This window comes from Pholis gunnellus (assembly GCF_910591455.1).
Source record: "Pholis gunnellus genome assembly, chromosome: 11".
Taxonomy (NCBI): Eukaryota; Metazoa; Chordata; class Actinopteri; order Perciformes; family Pholidae; genus Pholis; species Pholis gunnellus.
This window is the reverse complement of record NC_136538.1, coordinates 17,407,427-17,420,021: the sequence shown is the minus strand read 5'-3', so window position 1 is coordinate 17,420,021 and position 12,595 is coordinate 17,407,427. Positions and strand designations below refer to the sequence as shown.

At 41.0% G+C, this 12,595-nt stretch overlaps 1 protein-coding gene across 1 annotated transcript in view; it reads left to right on the top strand.

Annotated features, from left to right (window-relative positions):
• Positions 1 to 6,528, top strand: part of ryr2b (ryanodine receptor 2b (cardiac)) — a gene marked incomplete at both ends in the record, with an annotated part of 55,251 nt that extends 48,723 nt beyond the window's left edge. Inside the window, 8 exons of the mRNA XM_079168352.1 lie at positions 582 to 642; positions 972 to 1,118; positions 1,320 to 1,454; positions 2,496 to 2,652; positions 2,926 to 2,990; positions 4,134 to 4,234; positions 5,436 to 5,487; positions 6,433 to 6,528. Coding sequence (XP_079024478.1) covers positions 582 to 642; positions 972 to 1,118; positions 1,320 to 1,454; positions 2,496 to 2,652; positions 2,926 to 2,990; positions 4,134 to 4,234; positions 5,436 to 5,487; positions 6,433 to 6,528 — 814 coding nt within the window. The remainder of the gene's footprint in view (positions 1 to 581; positions 643 to 971; positions 1,119 to 1,319; positions 1,455 to 2,495; positions 2,653 to 2,925; positions 2,991 to 4,133; positions 4,235 to 5,435; positions 5,488 to 6,432) is intronic.
• Positions 6,529 to 12,595: the final 6,067 nt, after the last annotated feature.

Below are 12,595 nucleotides of genomic sequence, written 5' to 3'. Positions count from 1 at the left end.
ATAAGGAAATCAGCAGAGCTTTTTCTCTCGTGTATCTTACTGTCGAGGTAAATGTGAATCCTAAATGACCCTTCTGATGAGCATTACCGCGACTGCTTGTGCACTGCATATCCAGCTCTTGTCTTGGCCTTGTAAGTTACATATTCAAATAACGTTTTCCACGATTGGATTGTTGCTGTCATTAATTATAAATAGCCATTTCACGAATACTCTCTCCGTGTTTTTTGAGTGTGTGTGTGTGTGTGTGTGTGTGTGTGTGTGTGTGTGTGTGTGTGTGTGTGTGTGTGTGTGTGTGTGTGTGTGTGTGTGTGTGTGTGTGTGTGTGTGTGTGTGTGTGTGTGTGTGTGTGTGTGTGTGTGTGTGTTAGCTTAACGGGGGTGGCCACACAAAAGAAGGTCCTAGAACAGAATGTTGCACTTGAGGAGGAACAGGACATTCTGAAACGAAGCCACATGTCAGACGGGCCTTTTTAGAAATGACACTGTAGCAACAAGGGTCTGGTTTTCAGCGATGGCCATTTCGGCCTTGCTTTCCGGGTTCTTACCATCGTGTTATCCGTGTGATGATGCTGTCTATTTCAGATTCAACTCCGTCGACATGAAGTACCAGATCTGGAAACTAGGTGTTGTGTTCACTGATAATGTAAGTTCAGTTGTGTCTAGTACTTTATGGCTTTAGCAGGAAGGTGTCACTTCCTGCAATTTATATTAACAGATAATGTAATATGACCAAGCAGTGTGTGTAAATACATATCTGATATTTTATGACTTATCCCTCATTTGTTCAATCTTTTGTTCTGCTGTGCTAAGATTTAGTTTGATAGAATTACACATGTTGCAGGGGTGATGTTGGTAATATCCTGTGATTCTGCCTTATCTAAAATACACATTTGTCTCGCTGTCTCTCCCAGTAATCTATATTGCCTGTTTTTGTGTGTGTACGTCCTTGTGTGTGTGTGTGTGCGCTCACAGTCCTTCTTGTACTTGGCCTGGTACATGGCCATGTCCGTTCTGGGTCATTACAACAACTTCTTCTTCGCTGCCCACCTTTTGGACATCGCCATGGGCTTTAAGACACTTCGTACCATCCTTTCTTCTGTCACACACAATGGAAAACAGGTGTGTTTGCGTGTGCGCCGGTCTGTCTTTAATTCTCCATCCATCTGTCTTAATGTGTGCTCATATGTGTGGTTTGCATGCATGCGATGTTTGCTCTCACGCTGTCGGGTTATATTGGGGCTTTTCTAAGATGAAGAAGCGTATTAAAGCCCATCTGCCTCTGTCTCCATCCCTTTCGAATTATGTGTGTGTTTCTGTCAGTTGGCCCTCACGGTGGGCCTGTTGGCGGTTGTGGTGTATCTCTACACCGTTGTGGCCTTCAACTTCTTCAGGAAGTTTTACAACAAGAGTGACGACAACAACACCCGAGACATGAAGTGCAATGACATGCTTACTGTGAGTTAAATGTACACACACACAGACACACGCACACACACAGCAGTCTTTCTCTCCACATATCTCTATCTATCCTCTCTATCTCTCTGTCTTTATCTTTATCACACAAACAAAGCCCCACACACTCATGTTCTGCCTCTTCAGATTGAGAGGAGTAGAGGAGGATTCTGACAGTGATCCCAATTGTTGAAGTAAGAACAGCCTCGCGTCTTTGTCCTTCCACTACTTCTTTTATAAAATGATGGAGACATGGGTAGAAAACACTCCCTCAAGCCTCAGCATAGCTCTTTATTTGGCAATTTACAACATTAACACCCCACCGCCTGCTCAATACTAATGCAGACTCCACTGTCACCCACATAAGCGGGCGGATGGGCAGCGATAGCGTTTGAATAAAACCCTACTATTACAGGAGGCAGGGGGTATTACATTAAATCACTCAATGTGTTATTGTTTATGCTGGACTCGCAGCAGCACTTTTGCAACAGTGATTTGCAATCCCTTTCCCATCATAACAGCACCACAACAGCAATTGTTTTAGACAAATATAATGCAAAATGAAAAAATAAGAATCCGGAGGTGTCTCACTCTTTACCGTTAACATTTTGTTTTTGTTCAAGTTACTTGTCATTCTTTGCCATCTTGCAGTAAAAGCACTGTACAGTCCTCGCCAGACTACTAGAATGACTAGAACTTCTTCTTTCCTCATATGCTTACATGAACTGAAATACTCTTTGAGGCAAAGAATATTGATTAAAAAAACCATCAACTATTCAGTGAAATTGTTTAATAATGCTGCTTCTTGTTTGAAACTTTTAAATGCCCTCCCAAAAGCAACTACAGTTGCACGTGTCAACTGAATAAATTCTCATTTTGTTTGGTAGCTTTTGCTTCTCGGATGCTTTACATGTTTCACCATTACCTCATACACCTGTCAAACAGACAGCCAGAGGAAATGGCTGCTGAATGAAGAGTCCTCATCCTGAAGTGGCAAGCGTTCTATACTAGACGATGAATGACCATGTGTTTTTTTTTTGTCAGTGCTACATGTACCACATGTATGTGGGAGTGCGTGCGGGCGGCGGCATTGGGGACGAGATCGAGGACCCTGCAGGAGACGAGTTTGAGGTGGAGCGAATCGTCTTCGACATCACGTTTTTCTTCTTTGTCATCGTCATCCTCCTGGCCATCATCCAGGGTGAGTCACACGGCAAATTTGTTTTACAAATACAGCTCGGCTCATGTATTCCACATGCATTTACCAAGACGCGCACAAATAGATTTTATTCCCCTTGTTTGACTACAACGTGTTTGATGAATTTTTCATGCGGAATTGGAAACAAAGTATGTTTATTCCACTGAGTCCTTTAGTTTCACTGACACCTGTCACTGACGGACGAGCACAGCAGTTCACATTCATACCTGTGAACAAACACTGACACACACAATTGTGTCCTTTTTTTCCCCCCAGGCTTGATAATTGATTCCTTTGGGGAGCTTCGTGACCAGCAGGAGCAGGTGAAAGAGGATATGGAGGTGAGATTTGACACTTTATCTCACGCGCACAAACTCTCTCTCTCTTATATGTATGCACGCATATTTGAATACAGACACCAGTACACTACTGGTGTCGTTTTGAGCATATTTTATGTGGAATCGTGGTTGTTTAGTATGCAATGCTGTGTCAGGCTTCGACACAAAGACGATTGAAGGAGACGTACTTGGAATCAGTTGCCAAGTAAGCTTGAGGTCAGTTGTAATTTGAGTGTGTGTGTGCACAAGATTAAGTAGATTCAGCTCGTGTCACAGCAAACAATCGTACCATTGACCTTAGTGAAAGGATGCCATTATCTTTTCCTCCAGAATTATAAGTGGATAATAACAGATATTTCAATCAAAGAAAAAGATCATCCTTGGTGTTTAAGTGTATCACTGTATTTTCCGTTGCGCGTTTCCTCGTTATTTTCTCAGAACTCTCTCTCTCTCTGAAGGGTGCACATGTGATGGTACTGAATGCAGAGTTGTCATCGTCACTCCTACTTGAGTGTCAAGCACACATTACTCGGTCTCTGCCTTTGCACATTCACGTGTAAAAAATGACATTTAACGTCTAGGGGGGGAAAAGCAGCTTTAAGAGTTATGGGGCCGTTTTATTTAGTTGCTCTGCTGCAGTCGGCTGTGATAGTCAGTTTTAGCTGCTACTTCCATACTCTCATAATCTGTTGCCCTAATTAGGAGTCCACTAAAACACATATATTGCACTATCCAAAAACCCTTTTCATCTCTCATTTTACCAGCACAAAACCTTTTGTACAGACACATAGTAAACATGGACTGTTTAGTACCCAGAATGATGCAAACCTCAGCAAATAGGGCCCTCTGTGTCCTATGAAAACCTGGCAGCCAGCGAGTAATCCTGGGAGTGTTAAGTTGCTCTCATTTACACTCTTTTGCCTTTTGTGGCCGTCCTTTTTTGTTGTAAAAAGAAGCGACTTTAAAGAGTGTTGTACCAGCAGACTAAACGCCAGGTTTGAGTCACAGAGCGCTTAAACAAAAGGCCTCTGATCTTGGGGTTTGGGTTTTATTTCATTATTTTCCAATATTCTCTCTAGAGGACATGATGTTAGTTTTAAGCCTGTTTCATGAATCATTACATGTCTTACATCTCTCCTCCTGCAGACCAAATGTTTTGTATGTGGAATAGGAAGCGAGTACTTTGATACAGTCCCTCATGGCTTCGAGACTCACACTCTACAGGAGCACAACTTGGCCAACTATCTGTGAGTTGATTTAATGCTCACTACTGTGCTGCCTCGGATTGTCCCGATCCCTCATCATTTTACAAATACTAACACTCACAACTTGATATGCTTTCATTAAAAGGCAGGCCTTTGTGATTTTACCTTTCACAGATGTAGAGAAGCGACTGGTCTCAGTATCTATAAATAGACACAGAAGGAAATCATCTGTAGCCAATCAGATGCCCCCTCCATTATTTTGTTTGAATTAGAATATAAATATTTTTCATTGCAAAAAATGTTTTGTGGAGAAAGTAATATATCACCAAAATGCATCTGTGAATCCTCCTATGTGCATTTCTTAATATTGAAACTGATCTTACCCCATCATATTATTCTGCATGCTCCACCATCACTACACCTTCATGATAAACAAATAAAAGAACATAAAAAGAAATGACTCCTCCATCGATGTTCCTATCAGACAATCATTTATCCTCTTGGCTGCTTAACAGTTTATCCCTATAAACCGTGATTCTGCTCTAAACACCTTTGGGCCTGTTCTTGTTGTAAAATGTTAACAGCAGTTTTATGTTCATCTGGCCTCATAGACCGCTTGGCACTTACATTTATAATTTAGATTCAAACCATTGTCTCGTTTCATAATTATCAATAATTTATTAATATGTGCAACATGTCCTTTTGAGGTTTCTAATGACAATCATGCAAAGCGCTGCACACCTCACAGTCTTTGTAACGGGTGCTTCGGACAAAACTCTGGAGAGGAAGCAACAAATCCTGCGTTTTGGGACGTAAAGAATCCGTACAAGCCTTTTTGATTACCAACAATGTAACCGTAAAATATAAGGAGCCTTGTGTACTGTCAGGAAATCATGATACAATAAAAAAATCATTACAGAAAGATGAATAGCAAATAAAAAGGGTGAAATGTTTGAGGAATGACAAAATATTTGTGTAGAGCTAAAGGCAGAAAATCAAATTGATCACATCACAATTTTCTTTACATTTTGTAATGGTTTTGCACATGATACACAAACCACTGATTGTCATAATGTAGCTGTTACCTCGAGCTGTATTTCCACTTGTAATACCTAACGACTGTTTCCATAATCATCACAATCCCTGGATTTGTGCACAAGATCTTAATAGCATGCTAACAGCTTTCTATGTGTGGGAGGGTATGTGAGTCGCTACATGAATTCCATCTTCTGTGTCCTTACAGATTTTTTCTGATGTACCTTATAAACAAGGATGAGACTGAACACACAGGGCAGGTATAATAGCTCTCTCTTGTGTTTTATTGCATGATCCAATCAAAGTAAGAACACGGTGTCCACTTTTAAAGCTCTTGAACAATTCTAATGTCATTGCCAGATGCCACATTTCTTAATACACCCATCCACAACGGGTCCTCCATGTCTCAGTGACCCATTTATTTCAGCCATGACAAAGCCGTAGTGTAACCTTTTCAACTAAGACAGAATCTGTATTCATTCTGTCTCTCACAAGCGCTATCAGCCCTGACACGCACATTTTATGACAATGCCCATGCCAGGCATGATTATAATATCTCTTTTGTTTTTCTCATAAACCATTGCGGTATTACAGCTATAAATATGAAGTGGGGGGTTTGAAATTGCAAGTGTTTTAATTTATTTGTCTTATCTCTTCACTGTAATGTATTTTTAACGACGAGTGCTTTACTTCTTTAAAAGAGCTGCACCGTTTTCTCCTTCTGTCTTGTGTCTTGGTGTACATAAATCTATGAAAGGGACGTCCGGTAGAAAAGACGAGGACAAGTTGAATTCTAAATGCTGCACCGTGTAATATAAAAATGATAAGTATTCCATTCTTATTTGGAATAATTTTGAATTTTTCTTGGTTGGACTGCGATGCTGCCGAATTGATTAAAGAAAGACAGTTTTACGTTTTATCTTCCTGACAATTGGGTGCAATTTCCAAAGGGAGTTGGATTCAGAGGCTCATCCCGAGATATGCTGCGTATTCCTTCAGCGTGGTGTTTTTCTCAGGTGTAGCTTAAAGAGGACGTTGGTAGGGTGGAATGTGGAAAATGTCTCTCTCCTGCAGGCAAATATTGCAAGAGATTTAAGTAATAATCTTTGTGGACATTGTTTAGATTGTTATTTCACTGAAGCATGGGTGCATTTGGCATAGTTAATGACTCAAAAGCTATATTACAACTCTGTTGTCTTTGCCAGGAATCCTATGTGTGGAAAATGTACCAGGAGCGCTGCTGGGAATTCTTCCCTGTGGGAGACTGCTTCCGTAAGCAATATGAGGATCAACTGGGATGAAAGGAAATCTGAGAGATCTAAAGCCGTCGTAGATAATGGCGTCACACCGAAGCCATCCTGATTGATGCCCTCCGACTCACTAAATTGGCTTGAATTTTGTGTGTGTGCACTATTCATTTTGGAGTGATTTTCCCACAAAGCATATTTCTTATTTATGCACATTAGTATTTCTAAATGAAATTGATTAAATTATGTGGACTAAAGGATGTGGACCACATGTTATGTTCAGACACAAAATGATTGTGCTGTTGGTCTCTTTTCGTTTCTTGAGTCTACAAAGAAAAGTATCATTATCTCAAGTAGGCGAAGCCGGCAATGCAAATTCACTTTGACGGCACTTTGCTGGCTTCATGTGTCTCTGTACAGCTCATGTTTTGTGAATGAAGTGATTTGTCTTTCTAATCACAGCCTCCCATCCCTTTCCCCTGTGTGACATGCAGATAAACACTCTCCCTCTGGCATTTGTTCCATTTACCCTCCTCTTCCCTGTTTCTTCGCACCCTCTTCTTGTCTGCTGTGTTCATCTCTGCAGGATCCTTCTCCGCCTCCGGCCCTCGCTCCTTATTCTTGTTTCCCTCCCCATCTTTCGGGTCTCGTCTCTCATCTTCAGCTCTTTTTCCCTCCTCATTATCAGCCACTATGTACCATGCCGGCAGGTGTCCCATTGCTCAGGTCAGAATTATGCCGTGGAAGAGGATCACCGAGCTTAATGACGCGTCTGACCGCTTGCCTCCGATGGACAAGAAAGTCTTTGGGGAATCCTCGGTTATTACTTCGTTGACTAAAAGAGCGTGACGAGTTTTGTTACACTGTCAAAAACTCTCAGAGCTAAACAGCGGGATGACGGGCGTGGGACGGCCTCCTAGAGATATTGTCCTCATTATGCAAAGGTTGAATGCTGGGTTAAATCACAGTCTGCTACTGATATGTATTCATGTTGCTTTTGAGTTATGACTTGTATGCATGGTCACGACTCATTGGACGACTAGGAAAAAAGTTTTTGGGGGTAAAAGATGAGGAACTCTTGCTTTTTTTTTTCTGAGAAATGGAAAGGTTTTGGATGATATACATTGTATACACAGAAATGTAAGTAATTAATTACAAACTAAGCAATAATTAAAACAACGTGGCCACTTCACGAGTCGAACTGAGGAACATTTTGATGATATCATTAATCTACGATGTGCGAGAGACATCCCTGATGTGAGATAATGATGAACATATATTCTCATTCTGTTTCTTGCTGACTGACTAATTACTCCACATTAGAGATGTCTCTGTTTGGTTGTTTTTGTCTTTTCTTGCTGGTTTAAAGTGGGCAGAGTAAAGGTTGAACAGGATGATGTTCGATTTCCATGCAACAACCAGGATGTTGCCTCATTTGAATGAGAATCTGGTGACATGGTGGTGTGCGGTGTGCTCATGATGTTAGACCACTTCAGTGCATGCAGGTTACTATGTTGAGCAGGAAATGGGGGAGGGGGGGACTCCATCTGGTTCCTGTGGGATAGTAAGTGATCCAGAAAAGGAATTTCATCGTGCTCTGTATCGACTGAGGAAAAACCAAGCCTCGGGGTTGGAGTGGAGTTGGGGAATCATCTTACATGATCTGTCACTTCATATGTCACGTCAGCATGGTTAGGAATATTTATTAACATAAATGCTGACAATCGTAGCCCTGTTTTCTCCATCCTTTACTGACATCTAAGAGCAGTGTCACCATGCAACGTAGTTCCAAATCATTCATATAGCCTCATAGTTCCACTGTTGTCTCTGTGGTTTCAAAGCTACATGAACTACGATACAGTATATACTGAAAGAAATACGTTACTTATATCAAAGTTTAAATACCAATGAACAGATTATTTTGACAATTTTTTACAGGACCATTCATCTTTCAATGCTACGATCAATAAATAAGCACCTTAAAGACCATGTCACTGTTGAAGAGTTATAAGGATCATTGCTGCCAGCTCCGGAGCTACCAGAGACTGGAAACTAGTTGATCAGGTGCCATATCGGCCTCAGTCAGGAGGTCGAGGAATGAGGAAAAACCTCATCAAAAATCGATTTCATTTGGAATTCTATCCCATTCTAGTGTGTATAAAAATCAATCAAACCGTCATAACACCAAACCCACAGACATCCAACCCCTCTCTGCAGGAGAGAAAGTAGCCTTCCACCAGCCGATTTACCAGAGCACCATGTGTTTGGAGCAGGGCACCCAACTCCCCCAAAACAACCCAAATGAAATATACGGACTGTTCAGCGGGTAATTGCCACATCCGCTCGATCAAAGGATATTGTGGATAAGATGGATGTCCGTTTGCAGCCGCCAAGCTTTCTGCTCTATTCTTTCCGTCCTGCGTTCGAGGCCAGAAGGTCTGGATGTAGTTAAGGTTGAGGAGCATAATTCACTCTGTCTGCTTGAAGTTGTACGGTAAATTAGCATGTCATGACACAGATCAGGTCCCTTATGTTTAAAAAGAAAACAATGTACCTTAACTCTGGGTTTCCTTTGCAAATCCAGGGATGAAACTTATTGTGAACTTGCTTTGCAGCAACCTTTTCGCTGTGGCTATTCATTATGTTTACTGTCTCAGTCACAACGTTGCAACACCAAGTCTCAGCCAGACGTACTGATATTAAACACTTGCACATACTTGTCTAAGATTTATTTGACATTCACAAGGGAAAGTCATTTCCTTTCCACAGTGGAAGGTGCTGAAAGTGCAGACCTAAAAAATATAACCCCGGCCAAGCAAGCGTTTATGACATGCAGTAATTGTGACCTATTGAAGGTTGAGCACACCGGAATGTCGTAAAGTTATAAATACACCCATCTTTTTGCACTGTGGAAGTTTTTAAATTATGATTCAAGTTTTTGTACCATAACAACAGAACAGGAGCAACATTAAAACAGCAGAGGAGATAAAAATGTGTTTTGGAGCACAGCTCAGTAGATTTTAGCCTTTGAACTACAAAATACGCAGAGCTTTACAGAGATTAATATCTTATCATATTGAGTCACAGAAATTATTCTTTTTTTAATATATATATATATATATATCACAATTGCTTCACAGCAGAGCTCTCTTGTGTCACACAACCCGTTTAACAAAGCCAGTCAGCCTGGCAGTGACATAGAAATAATATTAACTCATCTCACCGTGTGACCTTCGAGCAAAATGCATTCAGTGACTAATAGACACAGCCGTGTTTCTCACAGTCTTCAATGGGAAAATCAATGAGTTTACGGATCCATCATGCATAACCTTCGCGTTTACATTATTGAAAGACATGCTGGTAATGTGCAGTATGTGGAGCCAACAATGAGGGATGTGGGAATTGTGCAATGGCAGATGGCTGTTCTGTAGGTTGGCATACAACAACTGTATAAATGATTATGGGTATGGTGGCATGTGGCTGGATCATTCTGAATATCACCTCCGATACTTGTGATTATTTGGGAGATAATGCCTCTGCACCCAATTATATCATGGAAATTTTATCTGACTTGTAAATCAATAAAAAAGTAGAAGAGGACACAAAGTAGGGGAGAGAGTGCAGCTGTGAATTCACTCCTACCTGAGGCCAAGTATGCTGAATTAAATATGAGCAGCGGCTCCTTTTTGTTGCTGCCTCTGATTTCAGTTTGGGAGCTATTGTCTGTCTCAGTTTGTGGCTGTTTTGCACATAAAGTCCGGGTTACGAATCGGGAATTGAATTTTTTTTTTTTTTTAATCAGTGTCGGGCACTCCTTTTCTTGCTTGCTTGTTTTTGCGGTCTCATAACTGTTGTAATAATCTGGTTGATTTTTGAGTGCCGGCACCAAACATACTGCTTGTGTTTCAGTAGAAAAAGGACATATTTGGTGATGTGAACAAATGATCAATTGCATCCTCTCCATTTAGCACAAAGTGGGAGTATGCTGTGTGCATTTATGGGCACCTTTTGGATTAAACTTAAGTAATAGTCTATTTTTCATCCATGCTGTCATCCCCAGACATTCCCTTTCCAAAGTCATGTTCTTTGTTCAGCCTCTATCCTTTTTATTTCCATTGACCCGTCAGGAAATCACTTGAAGCCTGTCTGCTTCTGTGTAGCATATGAGGGCTTCTTAGGGAGATACACAAGGAGAGTCTTGGTCGTGAATTAACAATGAGGCAAGTTCTTGGGTTTTAAGTCAGAAGAGTTGCTTTGGGGATATAGACTCTTTCTTTTTTTGCTCGAAGCACAAATCGTTTAGGTACACACAGTATTGGCTTAAAAAAAAAAAACTTTTCTTCCTATTCTCTTTCATTCACAACACCATTGAGTGTGTCCAAAAAACAACTTGATTAAAGGTATGTGATTTACTTTTCAAGTCATCAGCACAGCCTCCTTAATTTGAAAAGTGCTGCGCCGTGACGCATGTTGATCCATTGTGGGGACGAGGTTTAAATCAACACCAGGCTGCTAAACTAAGCCATATAACACTTTTTTTTTGTGACATGGGACATCGGCACAGTCTTGGCACAGATATCTGTCATCACAGATATTGGATGAGTTCTAAGATTAATGCAAGGTTAGAAAACAAGAAATAAAGCAGAGGACATCATGTAAGATTACTTTCCCAGATGCGCATGACTTTAGTGCTCGAATGCATTTTCGGTGAAAAACAATGAAACCAAACCGAATCCAAACTATGCAGAGAAATCATCTTGCTCTAGTTATTTGCTCACCCTCATTTCCTTTTCCAATAGATATGATTTATTGAGTTTATTTACTCCAGTAGTTGTGTTTCAGGTCAGGGGGAGGCAGTGACGCATCTAAGACGGGTCACATTCATCAGACAGAATGAAAATTCTTACCTTTTGGACTCTAACGAGAATCCAATACACTGACCATGCCTGTGTTTTCAATATGGGGATGAAACCAAAGCACCTGGGTAGAAGACAAGTAAACGCTGTTAGAGCCGATACACTCAGAAAGGGAAAGCCATATTTTCGTTTTTTTGGGATCACGCCTGCTGTGCCTCAGGCAATATGTAGTTTATCACACAAAGTGCTCAAGACCAGATTCTCAGTTTTGACATGTATTGTCTCATGACAGTCAGACAGACCCCTTCCCTTCTCATTACAACTCTAATTTTTGTATAGAGTAACTGTCTTCCAGTAAACAAGCATTACCACCAGTGACGAGAGGAGGGCCTTCCAAATTACCATTTATATTGGACAACTCAATGCCAAGAGAAAGCCAATTACTCCACGAGGCTTTAGTGAGGAAAATGGATGGAAGAGGGCTGGAGAGTGAGTAGATATCCCAGCATGTGAGGTCTTTTTGCATCGCTCCTCTTTGAATCCCGTATCACACCAGCATCGTCTTTCGTTTCAATGGCTTGTTACTTTAACATCTGCAGACAGAGTGGATTTTGTCTCTGCAGGGCTGTTCCCGCAGTGATCAGAGCCACTGAAATTTGAAAGGAGACAGGTGCTGCCTTTAATAATTGAAACTGGCAAATTGGCTCATTCAAAGGTAAGCCAGAGCAGTTGGGGAAATGACCCATTTTCCAGCCAAGTGGAATTATGTGCATTTCAAAAAATCCGGTTTGAGGAGCACTTGTTTATTGGCAGGAATTATTAGGTATTTAACATCAATTTGATTTCTGTCGTTCAAGCCAAGAGAGATGAATATCAATATTATTCTTAATCATCATTGTATTCACTTTCTAACTACTTTAATCCGAGGACTGAAGCCTGGCTTGGTTTAAAAGAAAGTATCGTCCAAACTGTTTTTGTATCCACAGCTGTCTGGACATATGCCTGCTCAGCTGTTATCGTGTGTGTGTGTGTGTGTGTGTGTGTGTGTGTGTGTGTGTGTGTGTGTGTGTGTGTGTGTGTGTGTGTGTGTGTGTGTGTGTGTGTGTGTGTGTGTGTGTGTGTGTGTGTGTGTGTGTGTGTGTGTGTGTGTGTGTGTGTGTGTGTGTGTGTGTGTGTGGAGATAAAGGAATGCAATATTTCACAAAACTAAACCAAGTTGCTCACCCATCAATAAATAGACAACATGTGTCAACTGTGTCAAATAC